Source organism: Zalophus californianus, chromosome 7 (assembly GCF_009762305.2).
Source record: "Zalophus californianus isolate mZalCal1 chromosome 7, mZalCal1.pri.v2, whole genome shotgun sequence".
In the NCBI taxonomy this organism is placed as follows: Eukaryota; Metazoa; Chordata; class Mammalia; order Carnivora; family Otariidae; genus Zalophus; species Zalophus californianus.
In genome coordinates this window covers 19,087,789-19,108,606 of record NC_045601.1, presented here as the reverse complement: position 1 = coordinate 19,108,606, position 20,818 = coordinate 19,087,789, and the positions used below count along the sequence as shown (strand labels likewise).

The 20,818-nt window shown below is 34.0% G+C and overlaps 1 protein-coding gene across 5 annotated transcripts in view; it reads left to right on the top strand.

The window, feature by feature from the left end:
- Positions 1 to 20,818, top strand: part of STXBP5 (syntaxin binding protein 5) — a 178,905-nt gene that overhangs the window by 41,651 nt on the left and 116,436 nt on the right. For all 5 annotated transcript variants that reach the window (XM_027603983.2, XM_027603979.2, XM_027603982.2 and 2 more), the window contains exons 5-7: positions 10,926 to 11,060; positions 12,722 to 12,785; positions 17,486 to 17,569. In XM_027603983.2, coding sequence (XP_027459784.1) covers positions 10,926 to 11,060; positions 12,722 to 12,785; positions 17,486 to 17,569 — 283 coding nt within the window. The remainder of the gene's footprint in view (positions 1 to 10,925; positions 11,061 to 12,721; positions 12,786 to 17,485; positions 17,570 to 20,818) is intronic.

The window sequence follows — 20,818 nt, the reverse complement described above, 5'->3', positions numbered from 1 at the left end:
GATAGAAAATATGATACTAAAACTTTGAGGACAAAAAAAGGAAATGAAGAAAATAGAGATCAGGAAAAGAGAAAATTATAAAAAAGAGTTAATCAAGATGGAAAAAATAAGTTCTCAGTAATCCAAATCATTGTAAATATGCTAAATTCACTGACTAAAATTTTGAGATTCTGACTGGGTTAAAAAACAGCAAAACACAGATATTAAACTACTTATAAAAGATATACCAAAAGCATAATTACATAAAGTTTGAAAGTATATGGAAGGAAAAAAGTACATCTTACAACAAATTTACAGTGTTCCTAGAAATAACACTAGCAAAAATATGTAAGGTCTATGTGGGGAAAATATTAAAACTATCGAAGGAATCAAAGAAGACTTAAGCAAATGGAGAGCTTCATAGAAAGGAATACTCAAGTTTTAAAATGTCACTTCCTTCCAAATTAACCTTATAAAACTTAGTACTATCCCACTCAGAATTTTAACAGGTTGTTCATAGGACTTAATAAGCTGATTCTAAAATCCATATGGAAAAAAGAAAGGCCCAGAATAACCAAGATAATTTTGAAACAGAAATGTGAGCTGGTGGGACTTATTTTATTAGATATCAGATATAAGATATCAAAAATGATTATAAACCTTTTAGAAATTAGCTCATTCGGAGGCCTGCTTCTCTTTCTCACACTCCCCTGCTTGTGTTCCTTCTCTGGCTGTGTCTCTCTCTGTCAAATAAATAAAATCTTAAAAAAAAAAAAAAGAAAAATCATTGTAGATAGTAAGTTTGTATAAATGTACAAATAATGTCATATTTGTGTATATATATCTCACTGTATATATTGTGAGATAGATATATATTTAAAGAGAGAGGGAAGCTCTAATAATTAAAAAGACATAGGCATAGATTGGAAGATATTTAGAATATACCTGTCTGTACAATAAAAGACAATCTAATACAAAAATGCAAAAAAAAAGGTATAGTTAAAGGTTGCTGATTAGACCAGCAACTTTTGTTTATCATAACATTTGTTATATAAAAATACTCTGGCATTTTCATTCCTCAAGGTAAGATCATTAAAAACAGAACTTTAAGAAATCCCCCAAATAACAGGGACAGTTTTTTCAGATGTTGTTATTTCTATATAGTTGATATATACTGTTTTCCTATTTGTTATTCACTGTTTTACTTACCGATATTCAGTTGATACTCAGGTTTTTTTTTTTTTTTTTTGATAGTCATTGATGATGTTAAGTTCTCATTTCACAAGAAAGGTTAATATGATTTATTTGGACATATTTTCAAAAGTTCTTAAATGTTTTATAAAAACTGAGATGTAGGGTGCCTGGGTGGCTCAGTTGGTTAAGCGACTGCCTTCGGCTCAGGTCATGATCCTGGAGTCCTGGGATCGAGTCCCACATCAGGCTCCCTGCTCAGCAGGGAGTCTGCTTCTTCCTCTGACCCTCTTCCCTCTCGTGCTCTCTATCTCTCATTCTCTCTCTCTCTCTCAAATAAATAAAATCTTTAAAAAAAAAACTGAGATGTAACTAATAAAACAGTAAATCAATACAAATGTAAAATGACCTTCAAAGATCTCTGAAACTTATTTTTCAAAATATTTGTTACCTTGTACTGCTGGGTTACAGATATGAAGATTTTTTTTTTTAAAGTAGCTATGACAGTTTATCAGAAAAGGTGTGAGATGACAAATAGGAAACCCTTTGAACAGATTTATAAATTGCTTTCAGCTGACTCTGCTGTTATTTTTAATACATTTCCATGTTCATTATCACAAACTTAAGTTTTCTTCTAATAACAGGACAATATCAGGTACAGTTAATTTAAGAAGAATATCAGATACCTTTTTTATTTTCTTGTGTATTCGTTTGGTAAACATTGATTGAGATTCTGGTGCAAACAAAGACTGTGATAAATTCTGGAGACATAGAAGTTATAACTGGCTAAGGGAGGTGAAATGACAAATTATAATGCGATGGAAAATGTGATATAATATGTAGTGAAATTTTCTTATGAAATTTTGAAGACTAACCAGCAAAAGGATGTATCACCATGTTTTGAGAATTTTAGGTAAAGCATTACAAAAGAGCCCGTGGGAATTAGTGGGAATTTCCTATATTGACAAAGGGCAAAGGGACTTTCCATTATGTTCAGATGCATAGCCATGAAGAAATCTCTCATGCTTAGGGCACTGTATCTAGTTAAACATGGCTAGGTATGTTGTCCAGAGAGGATAATTTTAGAAGGGTAGAAAAGGTCTGCTTCATGAAAGGTCTTTTATATAATTATGAGAAAGTTATATTCTCAACCTTTTTCCAACTTGAAATCTTTAAATGAATAACATTATCTGAACAAGACATATTGCAAGTGGGTATTTTTTGGTCATTGTAGACCATCATCTAGATAAGCTACAGATTGGTGCATTTCTTGGTATGTGAATAAGGGTTTAGTGCAGGAATAGAAACCAGTGTAGGTATTAAGCACAAGGGAATTCAATTCAGGAATGTAGCTGTTTACAAAATACTGAGAAGGGTGCTAGAACTATTGAGTTTCAAGAATTACCATTACTGCCATACAACTGCCTCTCAGCACATGAATCTCAGGAATAGAACTTGGAATGCTCTTTTTTTTTTTATGTTCAGTTAGCCAACATATAGTACATCATTAGTTTTTTATGTAGTGTTCAACGATTCATTAGTTGCATATAATACCCAGTGCTCATCACCACACATGCCCAACTTAATACCCATCACCTGGCTACTCTATTCCCCTCTCCCTCCCTTCTTTAACCCTCAGTTTGTTTCCTGGAGTCTAGAGTCTCTCATGGTTTATCTCCCTCTCTGATTTCTTCCCCTTCAGTTTTCCCTCCCATCCCCTATGGTCCCCTGTGCTATTCATTATGTTCCACATATGAATGAAACCATATGATAATTGTCTTTCTTTGCTTGACTTATTTCACTTAGCATAATCCCCTCCAGTTCCATTCATGTCGACGTGGATGGTAGGTATTCATCTTTTCTGATGGCTGAGTAATATTCCCTTGTATATACAAACCGTATCTTCTTTATCCATTCATCTCTGCTCCTTCTATAGTTTAGCTATTGTGGATATTGCTGCTATAAACATTGGGGTGCATGTGCCCCTTCTTTTCACTACATCTGTATCTTTAGGGTAAATACCTAGTAGTGCAATTGGTGGGTCGTAGGGTAGCTCTATTTTTAACGTCTTGTGGAACCTCCATACTGTTTTCCAGAGTGGCTGTACCACCTTGCATTCCCACCAACAGTTTAAGAGGGTTCCCTTTCTCCACATCCTCGCCAACATTTGTTGTTTCCTGCCTTATTAATTTTTGCCATTCTAACTGGTGTGAGGTGGTATCTCATTGTGGTTTTGATTTGTATTTCCCTGATGGTTAAGTGAACTTGAACATTTTTTCATGTGTCTGTTAGCCATTTTTATGTCTTCTTTGGAGAAGTGTCTGTTCATGTCTTCTGCCCATTTCTTGACTGGATTATTTGTTTTTTGGGTGTTGAGTTTGATAAGTTCTTTATAGATCTTGGATACAAGCCCTTTATCTGTAATGTCATTTACAAATATCTTCTCCCATTCTTTGGGTTGCCTCTTAGTTTTGTTGACTGTTTCCTTTGCTGTGCAGAAGCTTTTTATCTTGATGAAGTCCCAAAAGTTAATTTTTGCTTTTGTTTCCCTTGCCTTTGGAGACATGTCTTGAAAGAAGTTGCTGTGGCCGATGTTGAAGAGGTTACTGCTTATGTTCTCCTCTAGGATTTTGATGGATTCCTGTCTCACATTGAGGTCTTTCATCCATTTCGAGTTTATCTTTGTGTATGGTGTAAGAGAATGGTCCAGTTTCATTCTTCTGCTTGTGGCTGTCCAATTTTCCCAACACCATTTACTGAAGAGACTGTCTTTTTTCCACTGGGTATTTTTTCCTGCTTTATTGAAGATTAGTTGACCATAGAGTTGAGGGTCCATTTCTGGGATCTCTATTCTGTTCCATTGATCTGTGTGTCTGTTTTTGTGCCAACACCATGCTGTTTGATGATCATAGCTTTGTAGTATAGCTTGAAGTCAGGCATTGTGATGCCCCCAGCTTTGGTTTTCTTTTTCAACATTCCCCTGGCTATTCGGGGTCTTTTTTGGTTCCAGACAAATTTTAGGATTGTTTGTTCCTGCTCTGAAAAATGCCAGTGCTGTTTTGATAGGGATGGCACTGAAAATGTAGATTGCTCTGAGCAGCATAGACATTTTAACAATGTTTGTTCTTCCAATCCATGAACATGGAATGTTGTTCCATCTCTTTGTCTCTTCCACCATTTCTTTCATAAATTTCTGTAGTTTCTAGAGTATAGAATCCTTTATCTCTTTGGTTAGGTTAATTCCTAGGTATCTTATGGTTTTTGGTGCTATTGTAAATGGAATCGATTAATTAAATTTAAGTAGTTCATGTAAAAAAAAAGAAAAGAACTTGGAATGCTGTGTCTGGTCCCCACTGCTGTCATAACTACCTCTTGCCACTCAGGTGTCCTTGAATGCCCTTGTCAGCAGAAACAGCAACAGAAAGATGGTCTGTGCCTCCCTTTTGCCTGCAAATCTCAAGCACATCCAGTTGGTAGAAACTTAATCTCATCTGGAACTTTAGCTATGGAAGAATCTGGGAAATAGAAGTTTTAGCTTTCTAGAAACTAAGAACAGGAAGGCGTAGAGGAGAACATGGAAGAGGATCCCGAGCTCCCGCTGGCCTAGTCCGGCACACACTGTAAGTCTGCACCTTTCCCAGGTGTGCATACCACAAAGTGTCACTAAAAATTTAGGGAGCATTATGGCAGAAGATAGGAAGCCATTACGGTCTGCCAAGTAAGATACGATTTCTCTTGGCTTTGAAAAGATAACGCTGGGGGCGGCTAGGAATTGATTTGACAGTCAGTAATAATGGTTTAAATTAGGCCCAAGCCATGAGGATAGAGAGGGAGTAAGTCAGGAATATCTGATTGTTTTGTTAAGTAACATAATAAATTCTCACATTTTATGTAGTTTATTTGTTCATTTAATGAATTAAGTACTTACTAGGTAAAAGATAGTGTGATATTTGCTGAGAATATAAAAGTGTTGGCGTTTTTTCTGTCATGTTGGGCTGATTTAATGGTGATACAGGCATATAGATGAGCTTATTGGTTCATATATCCTTATGGATTAAATACACATGTGTATTTATGCCCTTGTTTATGGATGATTAATTTCAACATTACTTAGACTGTATGTGTTCTTCTGTTAAAATAGGTAATAATTAAATCTTCCAAATTCGGTGCTTGTTGACTGTATAGTACTTGACAGACTGCTGCTAAAGCTAAATAGTGAATAGGAGATGTACATATTACATGTTAGGAAGTGATATATATTTTTTAAGTCCCTTAAGCAAATACAGAAATTGTGTTCCTAGTAACAACTTTGTGTAGAATGAGTATATCGATTTTTAAGTCCTGTAGAGGGAACTAGAATACAACTCCATTTAGTCACGATATGGAGGAATTCAACTTGATTATCTATGTATTTCTAATACATTTGATTCAGTCACACACTTTTTTTTTGGCTCCTTATTATTCATTTTAAGGTACCTTTTCAGACTCAATTTAATATACCATTCTTATAATATCTGATCTTACTAGTGTTTACTGAGTTTTAATGTCTTTCATGTGAGTCTCAATATGTTATTTTAATTATTTTTCATTATAACATTATGCTTTAATATGTCAGCACATAAACTTAAACTTTGTGTCCTGGTATCAGTAAAAACCAAAGTCACTATCATTTACTGTGATCTATATCACCTTAAAATAAAAATCTTTATAATAAAAGTGTATGAAGAACAAGAGTCATGAGACTCAACCAAAGGTAATGTTTGAGCTTCATGATAAATGCACTGGTGGCATTCTTAAAATTTTCCTGGGATCTTTTTAATTTAATTCTAAGAAATGTAAGAATTTGTTTTTCCTGTATGTTTTTATAACTTTTCAAATAAAAAGATTTTGGTGGAATGGATTATATTAAATAACAGGTCAGTTATCTATTGCTGCATATCCAAACATCCCAAAACTTGAAAGGCTAAAATAACAGCCATTTTGTTTGCTCACCATTCTGTGGGTCAGCACTTGGGTTGAGCTCAGCAGAAGTAATCTGTCCCTGTAGTGACTTATGCAACTGTAGTTACCTGGCTGCTCAACTGGATTGGATGATCTAGCTTGCCTTACGTGTCTGTTGGTTGGTGCTGGCTGTGGGCTGGGCCAGAGTCTCCCAACAGGTTTGTCTGAGCTTCATCACATGGCACCTGGGTTCTAAAAGCATAAGAAAGAGGGCAGGCCCCAATGTGCAAGTGCTTTTCAAATCTTTGCTTGTGGCAGAGCTGCTAATGTCTCAGTGGCTAGTGCAAGTTACAAGATCCTAGAATCAGTGTTGGGAGAGACTATACAAGGGGGAGGATACAGGGAGGGAGAGGAGACCTCTTGGGGGACATTGCTCTAGTAGTATAGTGATACTTCATTGTTGAAGCTTTCTGTTTTCAATGTTTCTTTGCATCTGTTGATCTAAACTCTTTAAATCTGAAATATCTTTGTCCCATGGCTATTCAGTGTCATTTGTTTCATGACTGCTTTTACTGAAAAATACTAGCTTTCTGTCATGGATCACTTTCTTAGAATAATTAACAACACATCTCCCTTTCTCTACACACACATGCACACTTGCACACATATACATATATACACGTGTGTATATGTATAGTTTTAAGTGCCCCATTCAGTGTGACTCCTTTTAAATAATATAATTTCTTCATCAATTTATTACTTCAAAGGCTGCACAGGTATGTTTTAACTATTCTTTAAACTTTCAACAAAGAAAGCTAAGATTTTTGTTTTATTTTTTTTTAAAGATTTTATTTATTTGAGAGAGAGAGAGAGCATGCAAACGCGAGTTAGGGAGCACAGAGGGACAAGCAGACTCCCAGCTGAGAAGGGAGCCCAACATGGGGCTCCATCCCAGGACCCTGAGATCATGACCTGAGCGAAGGCAGACGCTTAACTGACTGAGCCATGCAGGCACCCAGATTTTTATTTTTTTAAACAAGGAAATACAGTCATTTTGTATAACAAATATTGAAAGAACCCATTAAATATAGTAGGTCCAGTTTGTCTCAACAACCAGTTTTATATTTTGGTGACTGATTAAATTGTCCACAAATTTATGATCTTGCAGTTCTTAGCAGGTCATGTTGATTGAGTTGCTTTTCTAGTAGTATGTTTTGGGGGACCACATTTTCTTGCTGGCCTTTTCGTAAATCACTGGCATGGTATTTTATTTGGTTGCAATATGGAATTTTAGTTTTCTCACTATTCCTATTCTCATTTGTTCAGAGCCATTAAAATTTGCTAATTAAGAAATTCTTAATTGTAATAAAAACCATTTGACTCCCCCCTCAACTGAATCAAATAATGAGGATAGTTATGGAGCAGAGTAATTTTTAAATATGGTGCATTGTACAAATACACTCCTGTTATTTCTATACAAGACTCATTCTAGGGACCATATTAAAGTTTTGGTGTTGGATAATTAAATGAAAATTTTAATTAAGTTCCTTCTTAAAATGTTAAATAGTAGTTTGTTTTCACTTGCAAAAAACAAAGATGCTTAAAATTTTTCAGCATTATAAGTTGGTTTTATAATTGAGAAAAAACTTATGATGGCAGCGAGTATTGAAAAAGTGAATCTAGGGAAAAGTTCCAGATTTTTTGCTGAACATCGAAGAATTTATTCTTACTTTGTTTCTTTAAATATTTGAGAAACAGCTGCAGTATGCTGTTGCACTGGGAATAGGAAATACTTTATGAATATATCCAAAATCTCTGCCATTAAGGAGATAAGTTTAAGTTTTTGAAGCATATTATGTAAATAATTTTGTTAGTATTAAAATCAAAGATGGGTAATGTTAATTGTGTTAAACAAATCAGTAACTACTGCTTCGTAGAGTGAAGAATAAAGGAGAATTTCAGAGTAGTGGAACAGATCTGGAACTTGGATATTTCTATTTTTTTGTTATCTGGTTATTTTGTCTTATTTATGTTGAAATTATTTTTGAATTTTCAAGACGTTTTGCTCCATTCATGTTTTAGTTTACAACACATTTCGAATGAAATGGCTGTTTTTAGGTTTCTTACATTGTTCATTTTATACCTGGCTTGTTGTTGCTACTTTTATATACTTCAGATAATTAAAATTTGCCTAGAACTTCTAGTTGGTAGACTATCACTTAATAATAATTAGCTAACATTTATTGAACACTTAACTGTTTCAGGCCCCATTTTAAGCATCTACCATGCTTTGTCTTATTTGGTCCTCCGGGGAACACTGTCAGGTAGATGTCCTTTACTGCTTAGAAACTGAGGCTCTGAGAGATTGAGTGGTTTGCCTAAATTCTCATGCTAATGAGCGAACAGAGCTGGAAATTAAATACAGGCAGTCTAATTCCAGAGCTTATGCCTGTGTATAATCAGAATCACAATCTATTTTCATAATTGCTAAGACCACAAATCTCTGAAAACAAAAAATTTTAAAACAGCTTTATTTAGGGTATAATTAACATACAATAAGCTGCACATACTTAAAGTGTCAATTTGATAAATTTTGACACATATATACACCCATGAAACTGTCATCATAATCAAGGTAACAAACATACAAATCATCCCAAAATGTTTCCTTGTGGTCATCCCTCCCCTCTTCTGTTTCTGGCCTCCATCTCCACAATCTCCAGGTAACCATTGATCTGCTTTCTGTTACAAGAGATTCGTTTGCGTTTCCTGTTGCATATAAATTGTATATAAATGGAATCATACAATATGTCTTTTTGTCTGGCTTCTTTCCCTCATGATAAGGATTTTGAGATTCATCAATGTTGTTGCACGTATTGGTAGTTTATTCCTTTTTACTACTGAATAGCATTTTGTAATAGGTATGTAACAATTTGTTCATCCATTTACCTGTTGACGGACATTTGGACATTTGGATTGTTTCCAGTTTTTGGCTATTACCAAGCTGCTATGAATCATCTGTGTATAAGTCTTGTATAGACCTATGTTTTTCTTTTTCTTGGATAAATGCCTAAGAATGGAATGGGTCCATCACAGTAGTTTTATGTTTAACTTTTTAAGAAACTGCCAGTGACTATAGGTAATAAATAATACTGTATTGTATATTTGAAAGTTGCTAGGAGAGTAGATCTTAAAAGTTCTCCTCATCACAGGAAAAAAACATTTCTAACTATATGTGTGATAATGGATATTTCAACTAGACTTATTGTGTACTTTTTAAAATTTGGAAAAGTCAGAATTCTGAAACCTATATGGCCCTAGAGTTTTCAGAAAGGTACTGTGGACTTACTGCTGTGTGAAATAATAGGGTACTATAAAATGTTTTTTTGATGCAGTAGACATTTCTGTGCTTTAGTTAAACTTATATAAATCCCTTAGAAAGATGACCTGTTATTATATAAAACCCTCAACAAAAAATACAGATGATGAACCTTAAGTAATTATCTAAATGAACATTCCCTTGAGGAAGTAGACCATGAGTTGCATGTACATTTGTTTTTTATAAGTATTTTCATCTTGAAAATTTTCTGTAATGATATTGTGGTAGTGGGAATAACAATATTGTGTGTGCTATATCTTGCCTAAAACCTAGTGTCCATATGGACAGTCTAGCACTGATTATCATTGTGTATTATTTGAAGTGCTATTCTATGGAAATTTTTTTATTATTATGTTAATCACCATACATTACATCATTAGTTTTTGATGTAGTGTTCCATGATTCATTGTTTGCGCATAACACCCAGTGCTCCGTGAACATTTTAAATAGAATATTTTGAGAGACACGATAGGTAGTCTGAAAAAAAGACCATTATATGATTTCATAACATACTAATTTTTTTTTTACTAAAAATAAGTGCTACAAAAAGGACAAGATAATGTCCATTCTTGATCATGAAGTCAAATGAGCTAATAATAGAAAGTGTTTGAAATTTTTGGAATGATAATAAAGTTCAATACATGCATGTAAATTATAATTTGTTAATGAAGGCCTATCATATCATCATGACATAGGAAGAGATAGTTGTCTAAGCCTCAGTGTGGAGGATCTCTGCCCTCCATGAGGCTTACAAGTTAGTGACAAAGGTAGACCTTACCTGTCTTAAAAGTCTAGCCTAACAGAGATACAAAGTATTGGGATATCAATTTGAATAAAGGTGGTATTTGAACTGAAGCTTGAATAGAAGAAAAATATAAACCGGCAGAGCATTTTGCCTGGAAGGAATAGTAAGCACAGGTGATGAGATGGATTAGTGTGTTTAATAACTCCTAAGAAATATAATAGTACCTTGGGGTCATGTGGGTATTAGACTCATAGTTTGTGGCTTAATGGTTAAATTTGTGATGTGCCTCGTGATGCGATGAGCACTGGGTGTTATATGTAACGATGAATCATTGAACACTACATCTGAAACTAATGATGTACTGTATGTTGGCTAATTGAATTTACATTAAAAAAATGAAAAAAATTTGTGATGTGCCTAAAGTAGCACAGTGACTGACAGACAGATTGGAAACACTGGCTTTAAAGCTCATCTTTCTGCCAAGCCATGCTGTCTGTGTACTGTAAGGCCTTATGTTTGACATATAACTTGAATTTGCATATTAAATATTAATCACAATGAGTAGGTAAATCTGGTTGTGTGTCATTTTTGCCTTTCCTAAATTATATATCATGATTAACTCTCAAATGCAATTAATAAAATTTACAGACATTCTTCTAATTACCTTTTTGGCTATATTTTCTCTTTCAGGGTTACATTTTGCCATCTGCCTTTCCAGAGTAAGTGGCTCTATGTGGGCACTGAGCGAGGTAATATACATATTGTCAATGTGGAGTCCTTCACACTCTCAGGCTACGTCATTATGTGGAATAAAGCCATTGAACTGTGAGTTTGAGCACATATTCCATATCTGAAATTTCAGTACCATATATGATACCTTTATATAATAGCTAATCAGTAAATCTATGTGGAGTTAAATATGTCAGACATTCTTGGTATTAAACACAGTTTATTAGCCTTATCTAAATATTATTAGCAGTTTGTAAGTTTAAAGGCTTTATAGATAGATGAACATATGCATATATGACATGTACAGACTATAGCACAAGTTTAGTGAAAAAATTCTTAGGTGAAAAACACTCCACTTTTTTTTTTCCCCCACATACTTTTAACTTCTGGTTGTTTTTCTTTCAAATGCTGCCCATGCCCCACTAATGGGTTGCCACCAATGTTCAGAAAACATTGATCTAAATCACTACTTGGTATGTTTTAATCAACAAATATAATGTAAATGTTTGCAGGGTAACATTACAGAATTTGACAGTAATTTTCCCTAATTTTGATATAATGATGGTTTTCCTTTAACAACAAGAACAGGATTGAGCTGTAAGGCCCCAAGGATCCTTAGCACTAACTTTGCACTCTGTGTTAGAATCTTATCTTTTATATCTTATCTCAAGTTTTTCCTTATATTATTTAGACATAAAAATCAAAATTTAAGGATATTGGCAAGATTCATTTTCAGTGTTTTTTAAACAAATAATTCTGTGTTGTTTCATTCCACAGAATTTGACATTAAAGATAAATTTGTAGCATCTCTCTTACGTAATGTCTTGGTGCACCTGTGATAGTGTATTAAGACTCGTTTTCCTTCCTATGGCAGGGATGTTATCATGTTTCAGTCCCTTGGTACAAGGTGTGGGTTTTTGCTGTCTGTTCTGTGAGTTGATCACAACATCTAGTGGGTAGGCCTAGTGCAGATGTCTGTACGGTTTCACAAAGGTCTCTCATGAAGTGGACTGTGTCTCAGCCCTCGGAATTTATGAATAGGGAGGTGCTTATTCCTGCTGTATGGGCATTAAGTTCAGCTCCATTCTTAGCTGTATGACTTCTTTTTTCTCTGACCAAGTACAGTGGCATTACTTTTGTTCACTTTTTAAAAAACATAATAGAATTTTTCCTATTTTTCATGTGAACTATGAAACTGGATGAGATGCTCCAGTTGGAGGCTAGAGTTGAGTAAAATAAGATAGTAATATTTTAGATGATGCTTTATTTAAAAATATTAATTCTGAGAATTATACCATGAGAATAGGGTTGTTTTTTTGTGCTATAATACTAAATTGAAGATTCTTTCCTATATAGAAAGTATACTTACAAATTTTGCTGACTTGTATCAGTGTCACTGTTTTTCTTCCAATTCCTATTTTTTTTAATTTAAATTCCAGTTAGGTAACATACAGTGTGATGTTAGTTTCAGGTGTACAATATGGTGTTTCAACACTTACATACAACACCCAGTGCTCATTACAGATGCAGTCCTTAATCCTCATCATGTATTTAACCCATCCATCCCCACCCATATTTTTCTTCTGAGTCCTATCTTGATCCGTATTAAGAACTATACATCTCTAATTGATCACTTACTGAATTGTTTTCCTCCTTTATAAAAGTATCTTTATTTTCCATTCATTGATTTCATTGTGATGAAAATACAGTTGTATTGGAATTTTTAATTAAGAAAAAATCTTACTATTCTATTTTAGGTCATCTAAATCTCACCCAGGACCAGTCGTCCATATAAGTGATAACCCAATGGATGAAGGAAAGGTAGAATTTTTTTCTAAAAATACATATTTATTAAATGCATGGATTTTGGTATTTTTTAAAAATATGCAAACTGTTCCAGTACCACATACATTTACCTTGCAAAATTGAGATTTCTAACAAAGGTTGTACATCAAAGGCGTGTACTGGTTTATTTATATATTATGAAGAACAAGTGAGAGAATTAGAATTATTTACAGTTTTAAAGAACAAAAAAGCCTAAGACAAAATTTAATAAGTACTAGTAAAAGTTATTAATTTATTTTTGGCTTATTAAGATTTTCTGGTAATCCTGGCAAAAGCTGTTTTCTTTTGGTCTTCAATTATTTTTAACACTTAATTATACAATTTTTGTAGCATTTATCACATAATGCCTTATGTTAGAGTTGTCTGTATCTCATCTCCCTTAAATTTTTCTTCTTAGATAACTTAGATTAATAATGTAGAGATTTTTAAAGTAGTACTTCATTTTTTTATAATCAAACCCAGTTTCATACAGTCAGTATCTAATTGTTGTTTAGATTTGTTAATATTTTTAAAAATAAATAAAGTTTCTTTTTCCATGAATCTCTTTCCTAATTCAGTCTCTTAAGTAGTTCTATTTAATGATATTTTTCTACTTACAGAATTTTATGATATTAGCCTACATAAACACCAGGATGTTTATCACTATCAGAAGTCAGTGAAATGAAATTTCTAGGTTTTGTGAAGGTTTTTTCTTCCCTCAGTTGGTGGAAATGGTCTAGCCTGTATGTTGAGTTAACACTGTTCTCTTATTTGCCACTGGGAAAACAAAAGAGGATAGCTGTACTGTTTGGCGTTAGCTTATAATCATACAGATGTATGTTTTGAGAGAAACTTTACACTAAGCAAGTTATAGTAACCTGTACCTTCACATTATTTTCTTTGCTACAAGGTACTTGTTTAGAAGCCAAGACTTTAGGTGGGAGGCATGGCAAGAGAATTAAAAACTTCCCCCCCTTCTACCTGGATTCAGTCTCTAAGTCATTTCAGTCCTTTCTTTGCAGTGTCTCTTTTCTATTGTCTCATTATGACCACTAAAGTTCAAGGCATTCCAAGCCATTCATGAGCCATTTCCACATCAATCTTCCTAGAATGCTGTTTTAATATCATTGCTCTCATGTTAAAAAGCTTTTGGTGGTTCTGCAGTAGGTAACAAAGTAAAGCTTCTTTAAAACATAGCCCTAGGTTTCATTGTCTTTCAGAATATCTTTACCTGAATGCTATGCTGAAGTAAATAGTTATTTCCAAATGTGAGCTGCTCATTAATGCCTCCATGCCTTCTTTATGTGAGTCCCTCTGTTTGGAATGCTTTCCCACTGTTCTCTCTCTCAGCTGAATACCTACCCACATTTTAAATGTATATCTTTCATGATATCTTGCTGATAATCCTGACTAAAAATGCTTTCTCTCACTTCCAAATCCATTAGCACCTTAGTTGTACAAGTTTTGCAGTATTTGTCACATATTGCCATGTTTTAGAAATATGTGCATATCTCACCTCCCCCGAACTTGAAACACCCCTTAAGCATAGAGATAATACTTATGAAGTTTTATGTTTCCCATGGTACCCAACAGATAAATAGTAATGCCTCTGTATATACTTGATTTATTGTATAAATAAATTGTATATAACTGCTTATTATCATCCTCATTTTTTTGAAACCCAGCATTATGTTATTCTCCTTACTTTCCAGAGTTAATCTCACTCAAACATTTTTGAAATACTAAGGTACTAGAGTAGATTATATTGTCTAACCTTTGATTTCTAATAGAAAAATCCACTTTATATCAATGACTCTCTGTTTCCAAAGATCTTTGTGACATTGTGTTGCTAAAGAAAGGTATAAAGTGACAGGGCAGGTTCCTCCAAAGTTAACCTATGGTAGATGCTACCACATTAAGCAAAGGTCTTAGCTAGGGAAGGTTAGGTACTAGTGTAAAATTACTTAAGATGGTAACAGAAATAATTACCACTTATTGAACTCTACTTTGTTTTGGGCACTGTGCTTTCTACTTTATATGCACTATTTTATTTGATCATCTTAACAATTTTTAAGTTAGTTATCTTCCCTAATTTACAGATGATGAAGCAGAGACTTGGTGTGATTATGTGTTCCAGAGGTACAAAATTAGATATTAGTGGAGCTGGGATTTTGAAGACTGATTGCTCTGATTTCATCCCCAGAGTTATTGATGTTGTAGAGAGTTATATTCATATTCAGCAAACCCACTAATGCTTTTCATGAAAGAAAAAAAGAAACTAGTCAACAGAATATAAATTAACATCTCTGAGTTATGAGAGAGTCTAATAAGGATAAACGTTGAAAGAATTTCCCAAGTTTAAATAGCATATCTTTAAGTTAGCTCTTCAATTTTTTAATATTTAGGAGATTATGTGGATTAAAGCCTAACCTCTTGGCATAGATTTCTAACATTCTTAGGATGTTAGAGCTAGCTAAGGGGTTAAAGCTTACTATAACCCTCTTATGTTATTAACATCTGGATGGGTAAAATTATTTCCTTAATGTTACATGGCTTCTAAGTAACAGATGTAAGACTAGAGCTTAAGTGACCTGTGTCCTGAGCAATCCAGTGCTGTTTACACTGTACATCAACTCTTAAATTTTATCCTTTCCCATCTCTTACTCCTGAAGTTTCTCTATTACTTCCCCATCAAAAAATGCCATGTCACATGTCTAAGATATTTAGAAGGACTAGGAAAAGGTAAAGGAAACAAATACCAGTTTTTCCTAGAAGGAGAATATATCTCACATTGCCTAGGCAAGAACAGTTTGTGTTAGCAAAATTAACTGTACTTCCTACAAAGATGAGGGGTTTTGTTAGCTTCAGTGACTGCCCCTCCAAGTGCCCCTGTAGTCTGAAATCCACTAAATTGCTATTTCATTAAAATCAGTGGGTCTCCCCCAACTTTGTTCATATCCCCAGATTACATGAAGAAGTATTGGCTACCTACTAATCATTTATGTATTCATTAAACAAATATTTATTGAGTGTCTCCTGTGCACTAGGCAGGATATTAGAGACCTATAGATGAAAATGCATGTGCTAACATAGGAGAAGGAGGATTTTAGTCTATCTAGAAGAATTGGTGGTTGGCTTACCCAAGGGAGCAACACTAAATTGAGACTTAAAAATGAGTAGAAGATCACTCAATGAATAAAAGGAAAGGAGGTTTCAAGCAAAGGGAATATTGAGATTTGAAAAATGTCAAGGTGGAGGGTTGTGGGCAGCAGAGATTGGATAAAGTGAACCATTTGTGAAGCAAGAACATGCGTTTGATTCTGGAATTTATTCATTCACAGAAAAACGTATTAAGTACCTACAAATACCAGTCAAGCTCTGGGTCTTACTGTAGTGGTGAACAATATAAAAACAGTCCTTGCCTAAAGAGACTATTGTTATAATAAGTAATAGGATTCAGCTAAGGAAAAGGCCATTATTGTGCAGTGACCCTTCAGATTAAAAAATGTACAGAGTGCTGTTGGAGCACATAGAAATGGGATTGACTTATATCTGGTAGGTCAGGGAAGGCTTCCCAGAGGAAGTAATAGCTAAAACAACATCTGAAAAATTAGTAGGATTGATCTGGCAAAGAAGATGACTTCAAATATGGCCCAGGAAGACAGCAAAGATAAAAGAAAGCGTGAACTGAAAGATGTGCTGGAGTATATTGAATAAGAGGGATGTGACAAGGGACAAAGCTGTAGAGGTCAGCAGACGTCAAATGATGATAAATCTTGTAGGTCATGTTACTCAGTTTGGACTTTATCCTAAAAGTAATAGTAAGGCATTAAAAAAATTTTAAAAGCATGCATTACATGATCAGGTTTGCATTTTAGAATTGTTAAACACTAGCTACAGTAGCGAATGGCTTTAAAAAAGGAGCAAGACTGGAGTCAGGGAGACCAAGAGACCAGAAAAGAGAACTTTGTGTCTTGAACTAGTAGAGAAGTATTGGAGGTAGGGGTAAGTAGAGAGATAATAGGATGTAATTTTAAAATTACTTGATGATTTTTACCTGAGGAGGGAGAGACTAGAGTTAAGGATGACGCCCCCAAGGTTTTTATCTGAGTGACTTAATGAACACTAAGATAAGGAATTCTGAGAGAGACACTGTAGTAGTGAACACCAGAAAAAGGGTAGGGAAAAAATAATGAATTCACTTTTGGACACATACTTTGAGGTTCTTGTGGAGTAGATAAAGGGAGCCATCTCCACTGGAATTATGAGTCTGAATCTTATGAGAGGGATCTAGGCTGGATATAACTTGGAACTTTTTGATAGATAGATGAGTAAATGACATTGCCTGATAATGTTTTGAATTAGGAAAGTTTGTAAACTCTAAAGCACATACAAATGTTAATTTTTATTAGTAATTTATTATGTTATATTAATTAATGAAAATGTACTCAGGACTTCAAAATGGTACTATTTTCTTTCTCAATAATTAGTTATATATGTTAAGTCCCTAATCATCAAAGACATATAAATATGCAATGCAGTGTTCTCAGTTGTCATTCATGTGATTAGCAATGCAGATATTTAATTATAACTTTATACTTGAAGCATATGAATGATAATAGTTATCTTTATTGTCAGCAAATAAATGTTTCACATAATATCATTCCTAGGTCATGTGACATTTTCTTTTATTACAGCTTTTGATTGGCTTTGAATCGGGAACAGTAGTGTTATGGGACCTCAAATCAAAGAAAGCTGACTACAGATACACATACGATGAGGTAATACTATTTTTGCTAATCAAATATTATTTTTGTCATTTTTCTAATTAAGAGCAGCTTCTTTAAGAACTTAATTGGTGATTTTAGTTGAGGCAACCTTTGTAATTGCAATAACACACCTAATACACACACACACACACATATGTAATCACATAGCTCAAAAGATTAAAAAATCTCTTTTCCATCCCTGTTATTTGGCCATCCAATCCCCTTACCTCTGGTACTAGTGTTACCAGTTTCTCATGTATTCTTCTAGAGGTATTCTATCATTTACAAGCAAATTAATTAATGTATCCTAAATAAATCCTATTTTTGTATTATAGACAAATGATAGTATGCTGTAGACAGAGTTTTGCTTGCTTTAAGATCCAAATAAAGATTGACTGTGATTGATTGATATCTTCTAAGTCTCTTTTAAACTATAGGCCTCTCCTCTTACTCTTTGCCTTCCCTTTTTTACTTCATTCCTTCTTTTTGGCCATGTATTCACTGAAGATAGTTTATCAAAGACTAGATTTTTCTGGTTCCATCCCTCTTGTGTTTAACATCTTTTTTTTGCCCTTAGATTTCCTATAAAATGGATAGTTTACTGAGGCTTGAATAAATTCAGGTTCATTTTTTATTTTTAGCCAGACTTCTTAAATGATGCTGATGCTCTTCTGTCAGTTGGAGTGTTAGTGTCTGTGAGGTTAGCAGCCAGTGCTGTTCAAAGCCTAGATTTGTTAATGCAAAGAGGTTGCAAAATGAAGATGTTCTAATTCTGTAATTCCTTCTCTATTTATTAGCTCAGACACTTTAGTGTAAAGAGAAACTTCTCACATACTATTTGGTTAAGTAGCAGTATAGTTAATAAAGGAAAGCATAAATGATTCTTTCCTTTTATTTCAGTATTTACTCTAAAGGGGTTCTGTAATCCCAGTGGTGACCAATTTGTTCTTGCTTTTAGTTTCACTGTGTACTTAAAGATTTAAACATATTTGATGTGCTTCAGTACATTGAAGTTATTATCCTTATTGATTTTCAAATTCTCCCGTTTTGGTCAGTGAACCTCCTCCTTTTGGTTCCTGAGTTCTTTGGTGATAATAGTCTTGGATAGCTTTCCTGCTCTCTGTTATAAAAAAGTATAACTATTAATCTGTATATTTTTGTTTCGAACTTAGAATAAGACTTTTTCCTTATGAAATGTGGCTTCTTTCAGTGTGAAATGGTATCTGGTAACTGTAATCTGGGGTTTAGTAGGGGTCATGATTTCTAATTCAATGAATAGAGCTAGGAAATGTATAAGTGGTTTTGCTTGTTTTTAAGATAAAATATGTCATGTCTTCATACTGATACTTTCAGTTACTTAAAACAGCAGACTATATTGAGTAACTATAATAATACTTGGAATACTTTATAAATGTTTGCATGTGGTCATTGTAAGCATGGCTAAAAGAATTTCCTTTGTTTTCATAGCTGCATACTTTTTTTTTTATACTTTTTATTTTTTAAGTTTTTAGTTACTAAGCACTGTGGTTCACTAATCAAGATCTTAAAAGTATAAAAAAATATTTTTAATAAAGGGTTCTTCTAATTTCATTGGGAGTTTTGACCTGTAAATCTATTTTCTACACTAAAATCAGAGCAGATTTTAAAAATTCACTTTTTTTGTTTTGCTTCTTATAAATTTAAATAGTGATCTTGGCTTTAGCCATTATAGAGTCACAGGGACTGGATTTACCCTCTTGCCTTAAACAAATACACTGGAAAAATACGTGAAACAACAGTTTTTAGAAATTAGATAGCAGGTAGTAAGAACGGAGTTTCCTTCGAGAGGAAACAAACAAGGTGAGCCATTTAGTTGCCTTAGCTTATGGCCTAGAGATTTTTCCAGGTCTCAGTACATAAAGGGGAAACCTAGGTGGAAACTCAGCAGTCTCTCTGAGTTGAGGAGACAGAATTGAGAATTTGGGGAAGCCAAAGTATTTGTAGCCTATAAGGCAAGGTACCAAACGTTAGGGAACTACCTAGAGAAAGAGAAAGAGTTAGAAGTCTACAGGGAATCCCCCACCCTGAGTCTTCAGGTAAATACTGATTAGTGTGTGGGTATGAGGCTTAGAAAAGATCCACTAGAAAGGAGTAGGTAAAACAATTGTCATAGCACACAGGGCCAAGAATAGTTTACATTTGCAACAGAGTGGGGAAACCTTGTAATGCATGGGACATCAGAAAAAATACGCAGAAGGTATTGCCTCAATAGTGGGTCTACACTAACCCTAAAGACGCGTCTGGCTGGCCTAACAAAGCTTAAAAGCAAGCCTTGAGAAGTCTAAACTGTTTTCAAATAATATAACTACTCAAAAAGGCTCAAAAATATTCCAAAGAATATAATAATAACCCACCGTAAATTTCACAATAGTTAGCATCCAAACAAAAATTTGAGGCATAGAAAGAAGCCAGAAAGTATGATGCAAAATGAAGAGAAAATGCAGTCAATAGAATCAGACTCAGAAATGACACGATGATAGAATTAGTAGACGAGGATATTAAAACAAATGTTGCTAAATGGGTTCCATACACTCCAGAAAGTAAATGAAAGCATAAACATGTTGGAAAGGGTTTTTCAATTCTTCCTTGTCCTAACTGGAATGTCTAGAGATGAAAAAAATAAAATGGCTGAGATAAAAAATACTCTGGGTTGGTTTACCAAAAGATTTGATCTTGCAGAAGAAAAGATAATGAACGTGAAGACATTAACAGTGAAACTACTCAGTATGAAAGATGGGCAGAAAAGGAGCAGAATATCAGTGAACTGTGCTTCAACTTCAGGCAGACTAATGTATGTGTAATAGTCCTAGAAGAAGGAACATGGACAGAAAGTGTATTTGAAGAAATAATGACTCAGATTTTTCCAAATTTGATGACAACTATAAACCCTATAAACTAATAGGATATATAGATATCTCAGAAGTTCTGTGAACTCAAAGCAGAAGGAAAATGAAGGAAAGCTATATAAAAGCACATGTTTCAGTTGCTTAAAATTAGACCTAGTGATACAGAACATCTTAAAGGCAACCAGAGGAAGCGGGAAGGGAACACATTAAATACAGAGGAAAAAAGATAAAAATGACAACAGTGGTTTCCTTACAAATAATCCAAGCCAGAACACAGTAGAACAACACCTTTATGGTACTGAAAGAAAAAATTGTCAACCTAGCATTTTATATCCAGCAAAATATCTTTTCAAAACAAAAGAAAAATGCTTTACAC